The sequence below is a fragment of the Periplaneta americana genome, chromosome 5 (assembly GCF_040183065.1).
Source record: "Periplaneta americana isolate PAMFEO1 chromosome 5, P.americana_PAMFEO1_priV1, whole genome shotgun sequence".
Taxonomy (NCBI): domain Eukaryota; kingdom Metazoa; phylum Arthropoda; class Insecta; order Blattodea; family Blattidae; genus Periplaneta; species Periplaneta americana.
In genome coordinates, this window is record NC_091121.1 from 190,090,016 (window position 1) to 190,116,013 (window position 25,998).

At 35.6% G+C, this 25,998-nt stretch overlaps 1 protein-coding gene across 2 annotated transcripts in view; it reads right to left on the reverse strand.

Moving 5' to 3' along the window:
• Positions 1-411: 411 nt before the first annotated feature.
• Positions 412-25,998, reverse strand: part of sty (sprouty signaling antagonist) — a 328,914-nt gene continuing 303,327 nt past the window's right edge. For both annotated transcript variants that reach the window (XM_069826930.1, XM_069826931.1), the window contains one exon: positions 412-9,971. In XM_069826930.1, the coding sequence (XP_069683031.1) occupies positions 8,810-9,796 (987 nt within the window). In that variant the 5' untranslated portion in view covers positions 9,797-9,971 and the 3' untranslated portion in view covers positions 412-8,809. The remainder of the gene's footprint in view (positions 9,972-25,998) is intronic.

Here is a 25,998-nt window from a genome sequence, read left to right on the forward strand (position 1 = left end):
AAAGGGTTTCGGAGCCACAACAGTTTAAAGTTGCTAATTTTATGAAAATACGATAAATTTAAATATTTTTAATTTAAACAGTATGGAGTTCTGATGCCTCAAACTTTGCACAAAGCACTGTATCACAGTTGTCAACGGACAGAAAAAGTTTCATTGCATTTAAAAATTGCAAGGTCAATTTTCCTCTATATTTCGGTCGATTTGAGATGGAATAGCCCATATATTGTAATCTCCGTTTTCTTTTGGTATAATCTGAATTCCCTGATAGTTAAGTTCTAAATTTATACATCTGTGAGGATATTCCACAATGTCTGCTTTCTTCTAGTGTATCCATACCCATTCTAAATTGTAAATGAGGATGGCTCATCTTTGTTAAGGATGGGAAAGGAATAATGTAGGATGTAGTAAATTAAGTAATAAAAAATACAATTTTTTTTCCTGTTGGTCTCTGTTATTCTTACAGTTTCGTGTTTAATATTTACAAGACAATATACAAAGCTGCAATTTCTTTATACGGCGTAATAATGTAGCACATTCCGCAGTGACTATATACTGCGGCATCTATACAACAACAGAACTGCTTTATGATACATTATCATTCATATATTAAAAACATCGGTTACACAATCATCCGTATGTTCTGCTTTCAAATTAAGACTTCAAGACTAGATAATACTGGAAAAAAGTCTCAGCAATCCCACTTTATACAACTTTAGTGTAAGATGCGTCGTTATTAATTATATATCAATATATATATAAAGTTCAAGAACTTTTGAATGAGAGAGGAAAATATAATAAATAAGCATTTTTACAACAAATACATCGTAAGAGTTTTTATCTTTTAAGTTAAGGACTTTGTACATTTCCTTTTTTATTTTGACACAGAAAAGTATTTTTTGTGTTTTTCATAGGAGGGTGAAAATTACCATCCAGCAGATGAGTTTTTAGACGTTGATGTCATCTAATAATAATAATTATTATATAAAATGAATATATTTTGTATATGGCAAGTGGAAAATATTTTAAACCTGTCCATGGCAGAGTGGGACATCTTCTTGTCTTGTTGTGTTTTGTAGTAAATGGATTGCCCACGGATTTTCTATTTTGTTTTAAAGAATAAATTCATTATGAACACACATGATGTACGGTGAGGCAATATTACAACAATATATATTGTATAACAAGGCCTTCCCCGAAGCTTTGATTTGATATTGTAATGTTGAGAACACTGTTACCATCTATGACGAACTTAATGAAAAATTATAAACATGATGCATGCTCACAAAATGATCCATCAGTAGAGAATTTACTGGTCAAGCTACTTGGGTTTTCATGTTTTTCCTTTGGGGAAAATATTACGCCTTTCAGAATATAAATGAAAAGAAATTTTAAGAAAAAGTGTAAAAGGTATTGAAAGATAAGTATGGAAAACGATCAGTATACGCAAGAAATCTGTATAAAAATGCAACTGAAAAGCATGAGAAACCCAAGACGCTCAAAAAGTTTAGAGTAGGGGAGTAGTGGGTACAGTGAGACACAAAATATTAAGACATATGTATGCAAGTGATAATTCAAGTATTTTTAAAATCAAGTGCAATAGAAATAGACATTAAAACATGGAGTACAACAATACATAAACAGAAATGTTAATAAAGGACATAATATACAATACGTGTTTGTCAAAAAATGCAAATGTCTCACTGTTCCCATTCAGGAGGGTACAGTGAGACACCACAGTGTCTATTAACGGACATTGAAATGATTTACATTTATTTCAAAAGAAAACAAAAACTTGCCGTCTCTCTATCTTGACATGTTCTGTAGGCTTATTTAGAATCCTTTTCATGTCTGACTTCGAAACATTGAAACATCTGGAACATTTGGAAAAGTGAATTTTACATGACATTTAAAACTTTTGCGAAAAAATGAAATGAATTTTTGGTGATAACAAAGCTTATAATTATAAGAATTTAATTTATTTCTTTATTATTTTTTAACATTTTCTTAAATTTTGTGAATATTTTTTTATTCATGAAACCATTAAAATGTAATGTATCCATTATTTTAAGCTATAGTTCCTAAATTGGTTACTATTATGTTCATTTTTAATGTTAGTTATTGGTAAATGTAATATAATTACAGTTTGTTTTTGCAAATCATTGGTACATGGGAACAGTGAGACGTCTCAGTGTACCCTTCAATGGCATGTCTCACTGTTCCCTTTATGCATAGTTCATTTAAAAATGACGCCATCACTTCAAAATTAAAACAAGAAAGACGAAATTTTGCCAAACATAATCTCAAATACCAACAAAACATTCATATTTATATCTCATTTGTATATCCAATATAACCTTCATTAAACACAAGCCAAAATTTTACTTCTAGAGTGAAAAATAACGAATTATTTTTTCATCACTCGCCTTTATAACTAGAATCAAATCGAGTATGAAAATACTGTTACTTTACTCATGCAACATACAACTCCACTGTTACCAACATCTCAACATCAAAATTTACCATCTAATAAAAAATGTCTCACTGTTCTCCCTGTCTTACTGTACCCATTTCTCCCCTACTGTGAAGATTGAATCACAACAATTTTAGGCAATTCAAATAAACACTAATTACATAATACAAGACAACCCACTTCGCCTCCGGCCGATATGGACACCCCATTGAGGCGGAAAATGGTAATGCACGGAATAACACCTATTAATTTCTTAATAAATATATTAAAATTCTACATTTAATAATTATTTTAAGCAATCATCCAAAAACATTGCCTATATGAAATACATTTTTGCATGTATTGTATTTTCAAACGGAAATACTGACAGAAATTCACTCCTCCTATAGTCTCTCCATTCAAAATTGTAATTAAAATACAAAAATAAAAAGAAATGTCCCCTCTTGTGTGATTTCCCAAATGTGTCCAACGCCAGCCTAACCAGAAAACAAATGACTATATCTTTAAAAATTGATAACGCAATAATGAAAATATTGAAACTGGTGTTTCGTGCACCAGTCTGAACCCTAGAGTGGGGGAGGGGGAATAAATAATCTATGAGTCTTTATACAACACAAACATACTGAATGTACAAAATAAATAGTGCTAATCCATAGAATGTTATGAACTGATAACAGTCGAAGTACTAGATGATGAGTTTCTCTTAGGCGTTTTTTAACATGTAAATTACAGTTTTACAAGTTCATGCTCATATGACTGTTTGTTAGAAAAAAAATAAAAAAATGGGCAAATCTACCAAGATAAAAACAAAATTCTCAGCTTATGCAAATTTGAGAATAAATGCAATGGTAAGTTCTGTAAGTAATCCTTTTTTTGTTGTTGTTGAAAAAAGAAATGTAATACATTTTTCATATATCTAAATATGAAAAAGATATTTAGGAATGAAGAGGAAATAAAAAATATATAAATATCTCAGATCTTGGAACGAATTATTCATCCAAATCTGTGGCATAAATTGTCAACGTCGTTGAAAAGTTGAGAGACAGAAATGAAAATTCTTATCCTCGAAAAGTTTCTGCTATTCAAATATGCAGAAAATTGGTTTCTTCACCACCGTTATATCAATTAAATCTTAATTCAGTGCAAATATTATTAATATTTCTATTAAAACAACTCCCTAACAAAATCGATTTTCCTCACTGACACAACAGTGTGTGAAATGTCATTGCCAATCGGTCAACCCTGCTTCAAGATTACACAATCTAATCCTAATTATCTTGAGAATTTTCACAGCCAAATTCATAAACACTAGGGGTGCTATGCATAGACATTTCGCGAGCCCGCGCTACGAGCGTGCTAAACTAGCCCCGGCTATCGACTGACTACTTGTACAGGATTCATATATCATGTCGCTAACACTGGTTTATGAATACGAAAAACGTTAGTTCGCTGATCATCCACCGGAAGCCCGCGCTAAAAATGTCTATGAATAAGGCTCTAGATATTTACTTGCCAGAGTAAAATTAAATTGTTTTAGTGTGATATTTCCTGTAAGATTATTTGAAGAGAATAACATAATTTCAATCTAAGTAAACGACCCGAAAATTATACTGTTCATTTGTGAATAATTTACAAGTGTATTTTGTTATTTTGAGTATTCAATATCACACCAAAGTTCTTGCTGTATTAACATTCCTACAATCTCGAGATTGCATAGAAAATCTTTTTACTGCAATGTGCAATGTTCAGTAACAGATGTTCAAGTTTCTTAATTTTATTGAATGTTAAAATAAGGTACTAAAAGAAGTTAGAAATGAGGGGCTCAGAACCATAGCGGACCAAGTCTACTAAATATTTACTTGTCAGAGTAAAATTAAATTGTTTTAGTGTGATATTTCCTATAAGATTATTTGAAGAGAATAACATAATTTCAATCTAAGTAAACGACCCGAAAATTATACTGTTCATTTGTGAATAATTTACAAGTGTATTTTATTATTTTGAGTATTCAATATCACACCAAAGTTCTTGTTGTATTAACATTCCTATAATCTCGAGATTGCATAGAAAATCTTTTTACTGCAATGTGCAATGTTCAGTAATAGCTGTTCAAGTTTCTTAATTTTATTGAATGTTAAAATAAGGTACTAAAAGAAGTTAGAAATGAGGGGCTCAGAACCATAGTGGACCAAGTCCACTAAATATTTACTTGTCAGAGTAAAATTAAATTGCTTTAGTGTGATATTTCCTATAAGATTATTTGAAGAGAATAACATAATTTCTTCGGAATATGTATGATAAGAACTTTGTGTTAAATTTTAACGTACCTTGTTAACATGTTTCGACCTATTTTCGGACATCTTCGGAACTGGTCGTTGTTGGTTGTTGATACAGTGTTAAAAGTTGTGTAATCAAGATGTATAAACATAATTTCAATCTAAGTAAACGACCCGAAAATTATACTAGTCATTTGTGAATAATTTACAAGTGTATTTTGTTATTTTGAGTATTCAATATCACACCAAAGGTCTTGTTGTATTATCATTCCTACAATCTTGAGATTGCATAGAAAATCTATTTACTGCAATGTGCAATGCACAGTAATAGCTGTTCAAGTTTCTTGATTTTATTGAATGTTAATGTAAGGTACTAAAAGAAGTTAGAAATGAGGGGCTCAGAACCATAGTGGACCAAGTCCACCAGTAGTCAATTTGTGGATTAATACAATCTCAGATGAAGAAAACTTAGATTTATTCATTGTCATAACAAATCAAGTCCGTAACTCATTTGTTACTCCACAGAGGGCAGCATTTCCTATGGAAGGTGAATGTTGCTAAGCATAAGCTAAGAATTTTAAGACTCAATTTCTCAAAATTATTCCAGAAGGACCTGGTCCACTCTGGTTGTGAACCCCTCAAATATGAAGATGCACATATTCTTGCTTGTAACACATTATGTTATGAAGGAATTTCCTTAAATAAATTTGGAATTAATTTTAAAAGAGTTACAGTACTTTCATAGAAGATATTTTGGTCAATGTAGAGTATCCACCACCCACTGAACGAATATTTCACACTTTTATCACTGCCAATGCTGCGCCATAAACCAATTTTCGGCAATCTAATGTAACAGACTCCCTACAGATATTTGGAAAGTTTCTGAGAAAATACACAAATTCAATCTCCTAAAACGATTTTTTTGTTTTTATGAATTAAGTAATTTGCTAGACCACTCTTACACTAAACCTGGAGTAATTTAAGCTTATTAATCAGATATGATTCTACTTACTGCTTTTTTTATATGCTCACCTGTATGTCATTTCTATTTTATACATATTTCATTGTTATTTCCCATCCAAAGATCACTAAGAACGATGAATATTACTTAATATCTCCTATCTTTCTTCAAATAGTGTTTATATGCCATGTTAATTTTCATTTGTTTTCATAAGTTAACAATGATGCACATTGGGAGCAACATATAAGAAATTATTTTCCTACACAATCCACGCTATATTCACGTTGTTTTAAAATGATTAATCGAAGATGGTTTGCTTATTGTTTATTATACGCACATTAATATTGTATGTAATTCCTATTACATACGTTTTTTTCTACCCCAAGATCATTAAGAATGGTGAATAATATTCATGCTTGTTTCCTGTATTTCTTAAAATATGTGGCGTGTTAGTTTTTATTTGTCGTTATTTACGTAAAAATGATGCGCCAAAAAAAAAAAAATAATAATTTCGTACTCTACTCCACATACCTATATTCACATTTGTTTCTCAGTGATTTATTAAAGAATGTACCGGTATTTAAAAGACTAATAATTTAGAAACATGTTACATAAATCATCCTTGTGCCAAAAGAGAATGCTCCCTGGACCAAATTATATTAAAGAATGTACCGGTATTTAAAAGACTAATTTAGAAACATGTTACATAAATCATCCTTGTGCCAAAAGAGAATGCTCCCTGGACCAAATTATATTAAAGAATGTACCGGTATTTAAAAGACTAATAATTTAGAAACATGTTACATAAATCATCCTTGTGCCAAAAGAGAATGCTCCCTGGACCAAATTATATTAAAGAATGCACCGGTATTTAAAAGACTAATAATTTAGAAACATGTTACATAAATCATCCTTGTGCCAAAAGAGAATGTTCCCTGGACCAAATTATACTAAAGAATGTACCGGTATTTAAAAGACTAATTTAGAAACATGTTACATAAATCATCCTTGTGCCAAAAGAGAATGCTCCCTGGACCAAATTATATTAAAGAATGTACCGGTGTTTAAAAGACTAATTTAGAAACATGTTACATAAATCATCCTTGTGCCAAAAGAGAATGCTCCCTGGACCAAATTATATTAAAGAATGTACCGGTGTTTAAAAACTAATTTAGAAACAGGTTACATAAATCATCCTTGTGCCAAAAGAGAATGCTCCCTGGACCAAATTATATTAAAGAATGTACCGGTATTTAAAAGACTAATTTAGAAACATGTTACATAAATCATCCTTGTGCCAAAAGAGAATGCTCCCTGGACCAAATTATATTAAAGAATGTACCGGTATTTAAAAGACTAATTTAGAAACATGTTACATAAATCATCCTTATGCCAAAAGAGAATGCTCCCTGGACCAAATTGTCGTATTTTGCAGTGGTCGTCAGTACTCGCTGAAATGGGTAATAATATAATATAATCAACAAGTTATATTAAATATGTTTAGGATTAGTGTAAAACTGGCCTATGTCTCCTATAGTGGGTGGGACATAAGTAACATTCACCGATATTTTACAAGCAATCTTGTTCTTGAATTTCTACAATTTCGATTTAATATGATGAATTTTCTAACTACAAAGTATATTGGCGAAGAAAACTAAGAAGGTTTATTGCAATGAGAGTATAGTAACGTTTACAAAATGAAAGTTTAAACCACAGATATGAAATATTCATTTCCAAAGATCAGAATATTAAGAAAGGAAAGACTTAACCTGTAGTTATGCATTATGTTGCATTGCATTTCCATTAACATGGAACAAACTTAAAAAAAATCTTTGTACAGAAGTTTAGTAACTGTTGACTAACCACGAAGAACTGTGAGAAAAATATATATTAAAGCTATAATGAGAAAGAAGCACAAATTATGATAATTTTAAATAATCTTTGATCTTTCATTCATTCCCCAAAAGTAACAGTTCTGGGGAATACAAGTATTATGTATAGGCAATTTCAATTTCTCATGTTACCACTAATTACAGTTTTTGGTATGGAACACAGAATAAAAACATTTTCCAAAAGGATTTGGAAAAGTATTTTGTCCAATAAAACGTCTACAAAACATAAATATACAAAGGCCATCTTCGATAAGAATTGTACCAAGAGTTTCCAAACCAAATGCATCTTACCAACACAATGATCATGAAATTTAAATAAACATAACAAAAAAAAAAGCCTTCATGATCGAACATAACCTACTACACCATAAAACAACACAGCATTTGAGCATGTCCTCTAACCTTAAAATTTTGATTCCTTCTCTGTAACTTGCAACACCTATGTAGGATCTTTTCAACTATCCAACCAAAATGGTGTGAGAAATGAGTCATTATAATTGCCATGCTATAGTAACAAAAAGATTTACCAAAAAAAAATGGTAGCTGAATAAATTACAAAAAGGATATTTAATTATCCTGTTAAATATACCAAAAAAAAAATTAACAAATATGTGTTAAACACACGTTTTCTTACTTCGTCAAAACCATAGCACCAACTCACTAACCAAACATTCAACACAGTTATGGTTACTTTCAAATATTCTTCAACGATAAAACATGAAAGCATTGAATATTGTAAAAGCAAAACCTGCTGAGAGAAATACTTTAAAACTGGTGTGCTTACACAAATATATGTATGTATATCATTTTTAAATGACTCTTCTACTGAAAATAGCTTTTTATCCTTAAATTTTCAGTTCCTCTGCGTTAACAAATAATCACACCACGCCATGACAATTGAACAGATTCACTGGGTGTTACCAACCTCTGCACATTCTATTCTCCCCATCTCTTTTTTTACTTTTTCCAAATTTACCTTTATAATTGGGAAGGAAAATGAGTCTGCTTTCGGTTCACGAGTTTCGTCACTCCAACTTTTTTTGTTAATTTCTATTCGAAAACAGTGCCGACGTTGAATGCTGGGCACAACACACTTGCAGGACACATTTATGCACTTAACAACTACACATTTCATATGACAACGGTAGCAGTTTTGTTTTTTAATAGTTATTCCCTGATTTTTTGTGAAATGATAATTTAGCGGCTAGAGTCAGAAGTCGGGGCTGGAGTCGAGCAGGCGTTTCTCGGGCGTGACGTCAGAGAGTTTCGGCGCCCGACGCGGCTCACAGCGGCAGCCCTGGCTGCTGTACCTCGCGTAGCACTTCTCGCACAGTCCCACGCACCCCCGCAGGGGCCAGTAGCACCAGAGACAGGGCAGCGCCAGGGATAGCGCGGCGAGGCACCCCCAGCGGGCCAGCAGCCGATGGGGCCCGCAAGAGCAGGGGTCGTCGGCGCAGGACCCCGTCGCCCCGTCCTCGTAGTCCTTGGAGCAGTGGTAGAAGAGGCCCTTGACGCAGCAGAGGCACGAGGCATAGTCGAGGCTCGTCTCCGCCGAACAGAAGCAGGCGTTGTTGCACAGCCAGCGCGAGGGAAGCGGCCGCGGCTGCCTGCAGGACTCGCACCGGCACCTCCCGCACTCCGGGCAGATGATGGAGCCCCGGAAGCAGTCCCCCGACGTCGTCCCCGACGTGCCCGCCCCCGATGCCGGCGTCGTGTCGCCGCCCCCCACGCCCGGTCGCGGCGCTGCGTCCTTCTTGAAGGTGACGGGCTGCTTCGTCACGGGGGTCGGCGCCCCCCCGTGGGTCCCGCCGCCCCCGATGGGGAGGTGCAGCGCCTGGTGGTGCGGGGGGTCCCTACGCGTCGATTCGCTCTTGCGCACAGGCGCCCCCTCGCTCGCGGCGGCGGGGCGAAACGGCGTCTCCACATACTCGTTCACAGTTCTCTCGCCGTCCGGCCGAGGCGCTGCTAGCGTCACTTCCGCCGCCGCCGCTGGGGGCGCCGCCTGCTGCTGCGGACGTCTTCTCGAGGACGCCGGCGTCGTCGCCGCGGTGCCCAGGGGTTGGAGTATTATGGTGGTCGGGGGTGGCGGCGTCATTATCGCCAGGCGGGGGCGGTGCACCCTCGGCACCGGGGGACGCGGCGGCGGCTCGGCGCCTTGCGGCGGCTGCTGCTGGGCCAGTCCGCCATGCTGGGCCATGTATGAATAGTCTTTGCTTTGTTTGGTTTGTTTGTATTTACAACGTTAACTCGTCTTTGGTGATTGTGCCCCAGGATCCACCATCGTGTTCAGCTCCCATCTCACGCCTCGCCCAACGCAACGCTCTGTGTTGCTTTGCTGCTCACAGATCCAACATGGCTGCAGCTCACGCCAGCTGTAACAAAACACAAGCGTCAATATCAAACACTGGCCTCACTACACCCTAGTTTTTGGGAGGCTTAAAACCCTCAAATTTTACGAGATATAGCCTACAAAAATTATAGTCATTGTTTTTATTTATTTATTTATTTATTTATTTTATTTTATTGGGTTATTTTACGACGCTTTATCAACATCTAGGTTATTTAGCGTCTGAATGAAATGAAGGTGATAATGGCGGTGAAATGAGTCCGGGGTCCAGCACCGAAAGTTACCCAGCATTTGCTCGTATTGGGTTGAGGGAAAACCCCGGAAAAAACCTCAACCAGGCAACTTACCCCGACCGGGATTCGAACCCGGGCCACCTGGTTTCGCGGCCAGACGTGCTGACCGTTACTCCACAGGTGTGGACTCATTGTTTTTTGTTGTTCACTTTAAAACTTATATTAAACTATGAAACTTCCTCAAGTTTTATAATTACAATTATAGTATATATTTTTCTAAATTATAGGCATCAGTTCAAAGAATTTTGAGTGACCACAAGGGTCCTGAATATAATAAACATGTACAATATAATGTGATGTGATACATTAAAGAAAAAAGAAAGTTAATTGTTGAAGGCAAATATAAGTGGATTAATTGAAATAGAGATGATGATGTAATATTTGAAGAGAATCCTTGATAATATTTATAAGGACAGACATTACATAATCAAAAGGAATGTGAAGTTCTTTAAGATAATTCCATGTGAATTTGGAAATAGAACCTCTACTGCCAAACAGCAAACCAATGACAGACCATTGTTTAAGAGGGACGTTGTACTTTTGAGAAAGATGCGGCAGACAAGGTTCATATATAGACTTCTTCTCAATATCAACTTCGGAGGCCTGATTTAGGTTTCTTTCGAAACGGATAGTAGGGTCAAGAACAAGAGCCCGTTTTAAGCGTCCGTTAATAGCAATAATGTCTGCCCGCCGGAAAGAACCATCTGATGATACACAATGTACTTCCTCATGAATCTCCCAATTTAAAGTTTTTAACGATGTCGCCAAAGCATGTCGTACACGATGATGTCTAACATTGATCAACATAGGGTATTGTCCAAGCACGTGTCGAAGTATACTTTCAAAATTAGCGATAAATTTCATTAAAATAAAATATCAACAGTTTTAAAGTCAGTCTTAAATCGTTTTAATAGGCTATTGTTTCTTTGTACATGTCTTATTCATAACATATTTTAAAAGTTGACATTTTAATAAAATGCCAGACCTAACTATCTTGTGCATAACAGAACAAATGGATCAAAATAATAATAAAAAATGAAATTTACATGATTATCCTATAATTTAAAGCGCAATAAAATAATACATTATTTCATCTCAAACGCAAGTTAATTACATTTTAATATGAAGGGAACTAGTTACACTCACAACTTTTACTTTACTTACAAGATAGAATGGGCATTACAAAAGTAAGAAAATGTTATGGAAAATAAAATCGCGGCGGGCAATCGAAAGAGACTTTCGGTAAGGTTATCTTTCATATTTGATTGCTGTGGTTGTCACACCTGCTAGGCACATAAAAGGCAAGTAGGTTTATAATTAGACCTAGAATTTTTAGGCACTTAAAAACAAACTTTCAGGCACCTAAAAATACAATTTCAAGCAGCTAAAATACTATTTATGTACCTAAAATGTAATTTCTATCCACACAAACTACAGTAACTATAAAAATGTAATTAATTATTGAGTATTAAGCATTACGGTATACAGTGACAAAACAGTAAAACAAATATATTTTTGTTAAGTCTTAAATTATGAATACCGGTACGTAATTTTTAATGAATTCATCTGCCTCATTGCTCTAAGGATGCTAATACGTAAGCGCTCATATTACAATTAAATTAATTAATTTACCAATGAATTTACAATTAACATTACTCTTAATTGCTATTGCAATACATAACAACGCTTTTCTCTAATTTTCTATTGTGAAAATTAGCCTTTTCTTAGAACCATTTTATAAGCGAAAAAAAATTCTTCCCTATGATACCGAAGCAATGGATGCATATTTAAATCTAGCAATATTTGCCATGCTGATTTCTTCAGGGAGAACTATATCCTCCCGATTCATCACAACCCTATTGTCTGCTCAATTGCTCAACAAACCCAGACACCTTCCAAGAATTTCTTAATTTCTATAACCAAACCATTAGATAATATTTTAACAATACCCACCCCATGACATTAAAACATTTCTCTTTCACCGCTACACGGAAAAAAAAAAAAAAAATTTAGACTCTAAAACCTTAAAAATAGGTATCAATGTGCAAAATAGGTATCTTTAGGCTCCATAAAACCGCTTTCAAACGTTCATATTTTATATACATTATGAAGATAGGCTATTTAACTAATTTTAGTTTATCCCTACAGAAAAAAATAGGCATTTAACCTAAAAGCCGAGGTCTACTTATACGTAACTTGTACCGGTATTCAGAATTAGGGTAAAGGTTGGTAATATTGTGATACTAATAATAACATGATAGTTGTTTTTGAATATTTTTTTAAAATTTTAATGAACGAGAGGAAGATCGGTTTTTTGCGTCAACGTATTAAGGGAATGTTCGTGGACAAGTTTCTGCACAAAACCGGTCCTTCTCCCGCTCAGTAAAATTGTAAAAAATTCTCAAAAACAACTATCATAATATTATTAGCATCACAATATTACTAACCTTTACCCTATACTCTGTGTTGCTGATCATTAAAAACTTGCGTTTATATACTGTGTTCGATAAACGTTTATTGCCTACTTAACTGAAGCGGTAAACTTAGTATATCCTGAACTGTTGCATCTATTGTCAATTTTTGACCTATCAGAAATCTAATGAATAGGGCTAGGATTTTGATGAAATTGCATCTTTTTTCTAGTAAGCCAGAAACATAGCTGCTTTAATATTTATGTTATGTGATAAACTGAGTGTTTTAAGACATACTTGTTACGGCATTTTTTTTAATTTGCCTATTTCAACTCATAAGAGCATCTTTTGTTTCATTCGGTCATTTTTAGGCATTTTCATTTAATTTTGGCGATAAATCCCATTATTAATGTAAAATAATGTTTAGTTCCTTTGATATTTTCTTTACATATTTTGTCCATTAATACCCATTATTTTGTATAATATTTTAATCTTTTTTCTACACAAATATTGCCATTTTAACGCAGTACACCCCATGTAATGGATCAGTCCAACCACCCCTTCAATATAGACTCCTTTATACCTGCTAGTTCCGGATAAGAGTGGCCTTGTGGTAGATTACATGGAAACTAAAAGTAAAGTAATTCCATGGCGCTACAGCCCATGAAGGGCCGAGACTGACCAGCCGACTGCTGACCTCACGTCCACATGCCGAAGCAGAGGTAAACGATCATACATGGAAACTGCATCAGGTAAAATAATTAAAGTGTACTACTTGGAAAAAATCATGCAAAATTTAATTTAATTACTAGTCTAAATATTAAGTAGTAGCTTAAAAGTATTTATTTCAGTCACTGACTTCACAGCATATGTTTAAGATGCTACACCTTTACATTACATATTTAAAGGACGTATGAACGTTTTCGTTGGTCTACGCCAACATCATCAGATACGAAGTACATTTTAGCAATATCAATGCTCTCTACATAATATCTACAAATACAAAACATATTTAGTGGCATGCAAAATGAGACATATTAAAATACAACATTGCTGTGATACACATTGACATTCATATATGACTTCCTTGATTGTCACTTACTTAAAAACACGTATAGATTACAAAATATATTGATTCACATTGTAATCTATACGTGTTTTTAAGTAAGTGACAATCAAGGAAGTCATATATGAATGTCAATGTGTATCACAGCAATGTTGTATTATAATATGTCTCATGTCCACACCTGTGGAGTAACGGTCAGCGCGTCTGGCTGCGAAACCAGGTGGCCCGGGTTCGAATCCCGGTCGGGGCAAGTTACCTGGTTGAGGTTTTTTCCGGGGTTTTCCCTCAACCCAATACGAGCAAATGCTGGGTAACTTTCGGTGCTGGACCCCGGACTCATTTCACCGGCATTATCACCTTCATATCATTCAGACGCTAAATAACCTAGATGTTGATACAGAGTCGTAAAATAACCCAATAAAAAAAATATGTCTCATTTTGCGTGCCACTAAATATGTTTTGTATTTGTAGATATTATGTAGAGAGTATTGATATTGCTGAAATGTACTTCGTATCTGATGATGTTGGCGTAGACCAACGAAAACGTTCATACGTCCTTTAAATATGTAATGTAAAGGTGTAGCACCTTAAACATATGCTGTGAAGTCAGTGACTGAAATAAATACTTTTAAGATACAATGTAGACTTCTCTGGAAATTAAAAATGAATTGCAAAATATTAAGTAGTAGTCCTACAAAACCTCTTTTCCTGCTAAGCCAATTATGTAAGATCAATTTTAGGGCATTTTTTAAAAAGATTTTTAGGTCATAAATGCATTGTTTTAGGACATTTTTTCATGATTTATAGGTCATAAAAATCCTACCTCTACTGACGAATATTCCAGAGGAAAAGAGCATTTCGCCAAAATCACCGATAGGTACAGTAATTACTGTCTTCAAAAAAGAAGTTAACAGTTTTATCAACAAATTACTGCTCTTACTCAAGCTGAAGGCATCATCATCATCATCTTCATCTTCATCATCATCATCATCATCATCATCATCATCATCATCATCTCGTAGACTACGAAGAAAAAATTTAAAAAGTTCATTTAATTAATGTAAAAATCGCAAACGTCTTAAAAACTATTTCACCGAAAATGCTGTACACAAAATGTCTATAATATCGCGGTATTAACAAGATTATGCAGATGATTTTTTTAACACACACAGGCAGAAATTATTCAGTGTCAATGAATTCTGACACGGGAGAAAGTAAAACCTGTAGGTCTAACCTGCAGTCCCCTCACTTTGAGACTGAATCATTTCATATACTGAAAATCTACAAATTGAGACGCCCAAGTTCATTTTCCTCCCGAAGAAAGCTTCACCAAGGTCTTTCTTCATCACGTTTGAACCTGCGAACTTAGACTCTACTGACTTACTTACTGGCTTTTAAGGAACCCGGAGGTTCATTGCCGCCCTCACATAAGCCCCCCATTGGTCCCTATCCTGAGCAAGATTACTCCAGTCTCTACCATCATATCCCACCTCCCTCAAATCCATTTTAATATTATCTTCCTATCTACGTCTCGGCCTCTCCAAAGGTCTTTTTCCCTCCGGCCTCCCAACTAACACTCTATATGCATTTCTGGATTCGCCCATACGTGCTACATTCCCTGCCCATCTCAAACGTCTGGATTTAATGTTCCTAATGACTCTAGTGACAAGAATAAAAAATTACTCAACCTCCTGGACCAAATACACAGGTGAGAATGAATTAAATCTTACTGTAACTGGTAATCGAACCCCCGGTCCACAGACACGGGCAGCGGACATGATATCGACCTCGATTACAGAGACATGCGAAGACGGAAGCAGCGAGAAGGGAGAGAGGGGGGCGTGGAAACAGGAAAGCGTCCATTGAGGAGATCACCCACATTCTGGATTCTACGTCATTGGCTGTACGCCCACCAAGTTTTTAAGAGTTGGTGAGAGCCCTGCGGCAAAATACCGTGGCTTGACAAGGCTGATTGCTCGAGCGGGGGGCGGCGTGACATACGCTACACCGCATCGTCCATCGACTTACAGTAACTAAGAGGCTTCTGAGAATGCACGAAACATGGTTACGGCCGGACAATGATCGAATTATGGCGGAGTGAAAATGTGGATAGAAACAAAACCGACACTTCAAGTCCTGGCTGTGGCCTCAATATTACAAGTTAGTGGAATTTGGATGCCTTCCCTTTTGTCCCTCCCCATATTTCTAATAAATTTAACGTTTTTCACAATAGTTCAAGTCTTCATCTTGTACCAATGATATTCCTGTTTACAAATACAGTGAAACCTCTCTAACCTGGACACGCATGTTCAATAAAAAATTGTCCAACCTAACGAGATGTCCAAGGTAGAGGAAAGTAGAATTTTGTTTGTTAAAAACATAAAACTGTTTAGTCACACGTTAAAAAGTGTTACAATTTTTTAAAAAAAGGTATATACCTTGGACAGACAGCCCGTTTCGACGTGATGTTACGTCTTCATCAGTGTCTCCTGAACTATTGGTGATCTTGAATTCTGCGATGTGCATTTGTCGGTTGTAGGGGTGGGGGTGTGTTGCTCTTATGGTGGGGGCTGGTTGTTTGTGTGTTATGACGTATCATGACGTGGAATAATGTGTGGGTACTGAACTGTAATTATGTGTTAAGTATATGTTATGGATATGTTATTGTATGTTTATATATTTCGTATTATCGTAGGATGTTTAATTGTGAACTTTCTGGTGTGATGTGTAAAATTTCCATATCTGTTTCTATATTATTGAAGTCATAATTATTGTTGATAATGTGTTCTGCGTAATTTGATGTGATGTAGGGTTTGGTTATAGCTTTAATATGTTCATTATATGAAAGGATCTTCCTGTTTGTACTTACTTACTTACAAATGGCTTTTAAGGAACCCGAAGGATCATTGCCGCCCTCACATAAGCCCACCGTCGGTTCCTATCCTGTGCAAGATTAATCCAGTCCCTATCATCATATCCCACTTCCCTCAAATCCATTTTAATATTATCCTCCCATTTACGTCTCGGCCTCCCCAAAGGTCTTTTTCCCTCCGGTCTCCCGACTAACAATCTATATGCATTCCTGGATTCGCCCATACGTGCTACCATCGCAAACGTCTGGATTTAATGTTCCTAATTTTGTCAGGTGAAGAATACAATGCGTGCAGTTCTGCGTTGTGTAACTTTCTTCATTCTCCTGTAACTTCATCCCGCTTAGCCCCAAATATTTTCCTAAGCACCTTATTCTCAAACACCCTTAAACTATGTTCCCCTCTCAGAGTGAGAGTCCAAGTTTCACAACCATACAGAAGAACCGGTAATATAACTGTTTTATAAATTCTAACTATCAGATTTTTTGACAGCAGACTGGATGATAAGAGCTTCTCAACCGAATAATAACACGCATTTCCCATATTTATTCTGCATTTAATTTCCTCCCGAGTGTCATTTATATTTGTTACTGTTGCTCCAAGATATTTGAATTTTTCCACCTCTTCGAAGGATCTCCAATTTTTATATTTCCATTTCGTACAATATTCTGGGACACACTCACGGACAGGAGAACGCGAATTCGATTATGCGCACTGTTCAAAACATACAGAGGTGAGCCTGCCTGGAGAGAAATAAAAAATAGGCTGCAGCCGCCAAATTACTCTTCAAGGAACAACCACTCATATAAATTGAGGGAAAGAAGACAGAGGACGGACACTTGAAAGTTTTCTTTTCTCAATCGTACGAGTACTATCAGGGACTGGAATGCTTTACCTGCAGACTTACTAAAGGCTTTACCAGTAACCAAAAATGTATTTAAAAATAGGCTTAAGGACTTTACTAATAGACGGTAGTATATTATACACATTATTTAAAGGGTGTAATTGATATCTTGTTATTTGAAGTGTTCTATCAGTGAAGTCTATTGTGTAAGTGAAGTGTGTTGGTGTCAGTGAAGTGGCTGTGCAATGTATTTGAACAGTGAAATGTTTAGAAGTGTTAGTGAAATCAGGTAGAATCAGTGCAGTTAGTGAGTTGACAGCGAAATAAGTGTAGTGCCGAAAGGTACTTGTGGAGGTATGAACCTGTCACACTCGTGGGTCTTAGTTCGAACTTAGGGTTAAGATACAAATTAGATTTACTTTAAATGTTATTTTAAGTGACCATGCTTCATTTAATTTAGGCTGCTCCTTATTATTATTATTATTATTATTATTATTATTTATTGTTTTTTATTAGTTGTGTTTATTATTTTCATTATTGAGTGTAATTAGTTACCACTGCCACCGGGTATATACCCATTTGCAGTGTGAATAAATACATACATACATTATTATTACTATACCAACAATAAGAAATCCAAAATAAGGCTAATGAAGACACAGTACTCAATGTAGTAATGACAATTAATGAATGTAATATGTTTCGAGTAGTGTTAAAATGGCCGAGCTATAGCAAAGAGAAAAGGAATGGTGTTTAGCATCAATTAACACGACCAAACTTTTAATTGAATATGACGAATAGAAAGTAAATACTTAATAATCTAGAAGCCAGAGTTCAAAGGTTGTAAGCTGTGAAAACCTTGAACTCTATACTCAGCTTATTTTTAAAATTAACTTCAGTTTATTTGCTGATGAATTAAACGTCCAAGTCTCGCTATCATTGCAGTCAGTCCTTGACTGAAACAGGAGAACACGGTAACTCTCACGATTCGTTGAGATCCTATCGCTACAGAATAAACAATGCAAATTCAGTCACTGATTTAGCATCTTTGACATTTTGTCAAAAAATAAATTGCTGAACACTGCCACATCGACAATTTTTCTCTTTAATGTTACAGGATCTTGCCGGAATAATCATATACATTTTCACATTAAAATTACTTACTCACTGGCTTTTAAGGAACCCGGAGGTTCATTGCCGCCCTCACATAAGCCCGCCATCGGTCCGTATCCTGAGCAAGATTAACCCATGCATGTAGAGTACAAGATTATGGTGGAATATATTTTTGACATTCTGCATAAAAACAGTTTATATTGCACGTACAGTACAAGCTAATGGTGGAATATATTTCTGACATTCTGCATAAAAACTGTTTATATTGCACGTACAGTACAAGCTAATGGTGGAATATATTTTTGACATTCTGCATAAAAACAGTTTATATTGCACGTACAGTACAAGCTAATGGTGGAATATATTTTTGACATTCTGCATAAAAACAGTTTATATTGCACGTACAGTACAAGCTAATGGTGGAATATATTTTTGACATTCTGCATAAAAACAGTTTATATTGCACGTAGGCCTATAGTACAAACTAATAGTGGAATATATTTTTGACATTCTGCATAAAAACAGTTTATATTGCACGTACAGTACAAGCTAATGGTGGAATATATTTTTGACATTCTGCATAAAAACAGTTTATATTGCACGTACAGCACAAGCTAATAGTGGAATATATTTTTGACATTCTGCATAAAAACAGTTTATATTGCACGTACAGTACAAGCTAATGGTGGAATATATTTTTGACATTCCGCATAAAAACAGTTTATATTGCACGTACAGAACAAGCTAATAGTGGAATATATTTTTGACATTCTGCATAAAAACAGTTTATATTGCATGTACAGTACAAGCTAATAGTGGAATATATTTTTGACATTCTGCATAAAAACAGTTTATATTGCACGTACAGCACAAGCTAATAGTGGAATATATTTTTGACATTCTGCATAAAAACAGTTTATATTGCACGTACAGTACAAGCTAATGGTGGAATATATTTTTGACATTCTGCATAAAACAGTTTATATTGCACGTACAGTACAAGCTAATGGTGGAATATATTTTTGACATTCTGCATAAAAACAGTTTATATTGCACGTACCGGTACAGAACAAGCTAATAGTGGAATATATTTTTGACATTCTGCAATGTATATGCATTTCTGGATTCATCCATACGTGCTACATGCCCTATCCATCTCAAACGTCTGGATTCAATGATCCTCATTATGTTAGGTGAAGAATACAATGTGTGCAGTTCTCCATTGTGTAACTTTATCCTTTCTCCTGTACCTTCATCCCTCTTAGCCCCAATTATTTTCCTAAGAACCTTATTCTCAAACACCCTTAATCTCTGTTCCTCTCTCAAAGTAACAGTTCAAGTTTCACAACTATACAGAACAACCGGTAATATAATTGTTTTATAAATTCTAACTTTCAGCTTTCTGAGAGCAGACTGGATGACTAAAGCTTCTCAACCGAATAATAAAAGGCATTTTCCATATTTATTATGTGTTTAATTTCCTCCCTAGTGTAATTTATATTCGTTACTGTTGTTCCAAGGTACATCTTTTCAAATGATTTACTTACCTACAAATGGCTTTTAAGGAACCCGAAGGTTCATTGCCGCCCTCACATAAGCCCGCCAGCGGTCCCTATCCTGTGCAAGATTAATCCAGTCTCTATCATCATACCCTACCTCCCTCAAATCCATTTTAATATTATCCTCCCATCTACGTCTCGGCCTCCCTAAACGTCTTTTTCCCTCCGGTCTCCCAACTAACACTCTATATGCATTTCTGGATTCGCCCATACGTGCTACATGCCCTGCCCATCTCAAACGTCTGGATTTAATGTTCCTAATTATGTCAGGTGAAGAATACAATGCGTACAGTTCTGTGTTGTGTAACTTTCTCCATTCTCCTGTAACTTCATCCCGCTTAGCCCCAAATATTTTCCTTAGCACCTTATTCTCAAACACCCTGAACCTATGTTCCTCTCTCAGAGTGAGAGTCCAAGTTTCACAACCATACAGAAGAACCGGTAATATAACTGTTTTATAAATTCTAACTTTCAGATTTTTCACAGCAGACTGGATGATAAGAGCTTCTCAACCGAATAATAACACGCATTTCCCATATTTATTCTGCATTTAATTTCCTCCCGAGTGTCATTTATATTTGTTACTGTTGCTCCAAGATATTTGAATTTTTCCACCTCTTCGAAGGATATATCTCCAATTTTTATATTTCCATTTCGTACAATATTCTGGTCACGAGACATAATCATATACTTTGCCTTTTCGGGATTTACTTCCAAACCGATCGCTCTACTTGCTTCAAGTAAAATTTCCGTGTTTTCCCTAATCGTTTGTGTATTTTCTCCTAACATATTCACGTCATCCGCATAGACAAGAAGCTGATGTAACCCGTTCAATTCCAAACCCTGCCTGTTATCCTGAACTTTCCTAATGGCATATTCTAGTTCAAAAAGATAAATTTTCAATTTTTATATTTCCATTTCGTACTATGTTCTGGTCACGAGACATAATCATATACTTTGTTTTTTCGGGATTTACTTCCAAACCTATTTCTTTACTTGCTTCAAATAAAATTCCTTCATAGTTTGTGGATTTTCTCCTAACATATTCACGTCATCCTCATAGACAAGCAGCTGATGTAAACCGTTCAATTCCAAACCCTCTCTGTTATCCTGGACTTTCCTAATGTCATATTCTAGAGAGAAGTTAAAAAGTAAAGGTTATAGTGCATCTCCTTGCTTTAGCCCACAGTGAATTGAAAAAGCATCCGCCATAAGCTGGCATATCATTAAAGAAGTCAGAAAGGGTAAAAACCATACTTCGATATTTATAGGCTACTTGGTAAATATAATATAATCACGTTTCCAAAGCTGTTTTAATTAATTCTTAAGATGCTCAATACTATGAACTCTGGTATTTTCAGGTGAATGCAAACATCAATGACACTAATAATAAATAGGTCTATACATTTATATGATAACTTGAAAACTAAGGACATGAAGATTAAGACTTAGATAATACATTTACAATAATTCTAGGAGGTAACTACATCACAAATATATATTTTTTGATGTACTGAAGTACATATGATATTTCCATGCAGATATTCTGCGTCATTACATGATGAAAGAGTGATGGAGCGGAGAAAATTCTCTCCGGCGCCGGGATTTGAACCCGGGTTTTCAGCTCTACGTGCTGATGCTTTATCCACTAAGCCACGCCGGATACAATCCCGACGCCGTTCAGAATCGTCTCAGATTAAGCTCCACTTTGTGATTTAAGACTGCGCCCATACCGTCGGATCCCGGCCAATCAGTCACTCATCTGAGTGCACCTCAACACATGTATGGACTTCGGTCCTGCGTCTATGATGTAATGCAGAGGGCGGCCACTAGAGGGAACCCAAGAGATGGAGCTTAATCTGAGACGATTCTGAACGGCGTCGGGATTGTATCCGGCGTGGCTTAGTAGATAAAGCATCAGCACGTAGAGCTGAAAACCCGGGTTCAAATCCCGGCGGCGGAGAGAATTTTCTCCGCTCCATCACTCTTTCATTATATCACAAATGCTAACCAAACCCACAGAGACATCAACACAGACATGGAAATACTACACATCCAACCAAAAAGCCAGAAACTGAACACACTAGAACAATATGAAATATACAGACACACAAAAACATACCCCAACGACATTCTCAACACACAACTCAACTTCGAACACACACACTCTTTGACTCTACACTATACCACAGAAACACACCCTCACAGGAAACAGAACAAGTGGCGCCAAGACCAACAACGACCAGTTCTGAAGATGACCCATAAATAGGTCGAAACATGTAAATGAGGTACGTTGAAATTTAACACAGGAAAGTCTTACCATACATATTCCGAAAATATTTTTTTCATTGTAGAGACGTAGCCTAAGTTTTTCCCATCTGAAGTGCAGGCTATTTTCTAAAAATGGACATGTCAGGTTTTGAAAGTTTGCTCCTCAGATATGAAGTCAAATGTTGAAGACGAAACAGGCCCAAGAGTGCCTAAACCTTGTAGTCATGATGGTAATGATCATGGATGGGCAACTCGTGCTCCCAAAGTGCTAAAAAGCCTTGAAAGAGAGAAAGGCAGACGGAGCCAGCCGCAGCAATTACAAGTTGTTTGTAGTTTCGCTGCAAAAGCCACGGTGCGCTCTGGCGGCTTACGCAGGTGATCGTGATATCTATTCCATGATTTGAATTTCAGAATTACACATGGCACAATCATTATAGTAATTTTAGACAGGCTATACCTGAACACATAACAAAATTATATTATTTTCTAGCTTTGTAAATTAGTTTAGTACTGGAAACACAAACTGAATACAACCTTTCCAAGATACAACAAATATAGCTGGAACACTTATTTATTATTACACTATTAGTTAATATTTCTCATTGTATGTCTTATTTGAAACGTAGAACGCTAGAATTTAGAAGACTTTATACATTAAAGAGTATACCTCTGTTCTCAGAAAGGTAATACGTTTGTCTGTATTCGCAAACAATAACAAATTCAAGGAAGTATTTTTTACATGTCACGGCAGATTAAATAAGCTTATTTCTGAGCTCTTTCTTTAGTTTGAGAGCTTTTACACTTCTTTCTTGTATTAAACTCTGCCTCAAGCTCATACAGTATATATGGAAGCAAAGAGTATATTTGGAAATTCTACTTCGGCAACATTACGAACAGTTCGATTCCTGATTTTGCTGGAATCTGAGTGGCGTGCTGTTCTGTAGATTTATTAATTCAAGCTATAACTTTTCAGGATTTTCTATCGGCAAAAGCCAAAAAGATTTCAGAAAAATTTCGATTCCTTGTCAATTGTCACTTTTTCGCCAAACTTAGCAGTGAATTCTGCTGTAGGTCTTGAAGTAGGGTCTTATATTTGATAAGAAGATTTTCTTATTACTCTTCAAAGAAAGTGAAGTTGTCTATGTTCTACATGATACTACCACATTTCAAATTTATCCATAAATGTTCTTAGCTAGTCGATTATATGTCGTGCAATTCTGTAACTCGCACGCACAACGTGCTAATGATATTTGATATCATTCTCACCTTGTTGATATCTCATTTTTGCCTTTAGCTGTTCTAAAGCAGATGCAGACAGTATTTTACTAAAACCTTCACTGTTTATTTGTAACATAAAATGTTATGCGTAAGAAAGTGTAATAGAATACAAGCTTTACCTCTCTTAATAATAAAAATATTATCTTTTTACTCGTAACTAAAGGGAAGTGATCTGGGAATAATATTGTTTTTCACTTAAAACGAGCCGCCACTTACTGCAGACGCGATCGAACTTGTGTCTTGAAAGAACCGCACAAACAGTACAGCTAGTACAGAGTCCGTTCTACCACAGTCTACTATATACAGTCGCGAAGCTCAATATGTAGTAAAGATACAAACATGGGTAGTTGCCCACCACTAGGATCGCTACTATCGCCTCATCATCGCAGATCTCTCTCCTAGCAGACGTCAAAATATGTTACACTTTCGTTGTCGTGTTCTTTTGGAAAAATTAACACCTTCCTTCCATTATTGAAATATTAAACGCATAAAGTTAATTTATTATTTTAATGAAGTATATTAAATTCCACCATAAACTCGAAGATACCTGCAAGAAATAAGTAATATAATTTTTGTTTGTGCAAAACGAACTGAAACTTACTATAATAGCTTCACTCATTCAAGATTATAGCGATAATTAACTATGAAACCAATAAATATTAATTTGCATTTCCCTTTACAACAATAATAATGGAAATATGAATTAATGGAGTAACTTACGTGTACCGGTACTTGTAGTGTAGGCTTACGTAGTTAACAAAGTGGGATGAGGTTAAGCAATAATAATCACACCAGAATTGGAAATAAAAATAACAACAAAATTAACTGTTATAATTAAAAACACATCCTTTGAAAAAAAATAGGCCTAAGCAATAATAATCCCACCTGAATTGAAAATAAAACGTGATCAATAAATTTCATTAAAACAAACTTATTTTTTCTACGTTCTTTAGTAAAATAACACATAAAAATAATAACAAAATTAATAGCTACAATTAAAAATATATCCTCTGAAAAAAAAAGTAGACCTAACCTTCATTTCTCTGGAAATTTAGCAGCATAAGTGACAGAACTTTAACCGGTATCTAATATCCTTTCGGTTAGACTGAAACATTTCATTGCGAAATTTAAGGATATAATGTATTCTAACAGTCCTAAAGAACTTCAAAATTAAGAGTTTTGTTTCTGAACAGCATTCTTGTGGAAACCCAGGAACCTTTCTGAATCTTTCGGAAATCGGACAAAGGATAACTCTGGCCTCTTTCTCTTACTGTTGCTACAATTTATAGCACTACAAACGTCTCCTCCTTGTCCCATATTATTATTCCAATTATTATATTTTAGCCATTAACATTTTCATTAAAACCAATAACGAACATTTCACAAGCATCAATGTGAAATACGCAACGAGCTAGCACTCGATAGAAATACGACACAGTCCAAAGTCGACCATGGACAGTCTATTGTTTCTAGTTGCTAACCGCTTGGAGCGCTTTATCACGAGATTTGCAAAAAAAAAAAACACCTCAAGCTTCGCGACTGTATATAGTAGACTGTGGTTCTACCTCCATTGAGATTGTGTTGATACTTTGAGAGCACGACTTGCCCACCCATGGTAATGATGATGATTATCATCAGTCAAACAAACAAACAAACAAACAAAACAGGCTGGGAGTGAAATGCAGAAAGATATGAACACACACAATGTGAATTAAAAGGGAGGGAATTGACTCTACTTCCCTCTCCTTGAAGGCAGACGGGAGTGCAGGATAAATTACAGGTGACGTGTGTATTGTATATTTTTAGTCTCTGTTCCTTGTATCGGCATCAGATGGTCCCACGTTACGGACAGACATGCTGTCGGGCACACAACACAGTACTGTTTTTATGTCGCATTCCGTCCCATTACGGCACTTCCCTGGAAATACTACAAGCGAGGTCACATTTTAAACAAGGAAGTAATGAATCACACCAAGCTATACACATGCAGAGCACTGCTCGATTCTTCATACCGAAGTATGACGTTCTCGCAAGTGTTTCTCAACGTAATGTCAAAACCTCCTTTATTTCCATTTCTCTATCGAGTTGAAATGAGTACTGAACCTCTTCTATAATCTAGTTCATCTTACTCAATGCCCTAAGCGTGAAACCTAACCATATTTCCCCTATCACTACATATGGGCTATTCCATATGAAATTGATCAGTAAAAAACCTCGCATGTTTTTATACTCTAATTTTTTCCCTATTTATACAAGGTGCTGAGGAGAGTGTATTTTCAAAAATATACTATCGAAAGTCAAACGGTTTTCGTACTATTGAGCGACAAATTTAGCGTATTTCATAAAA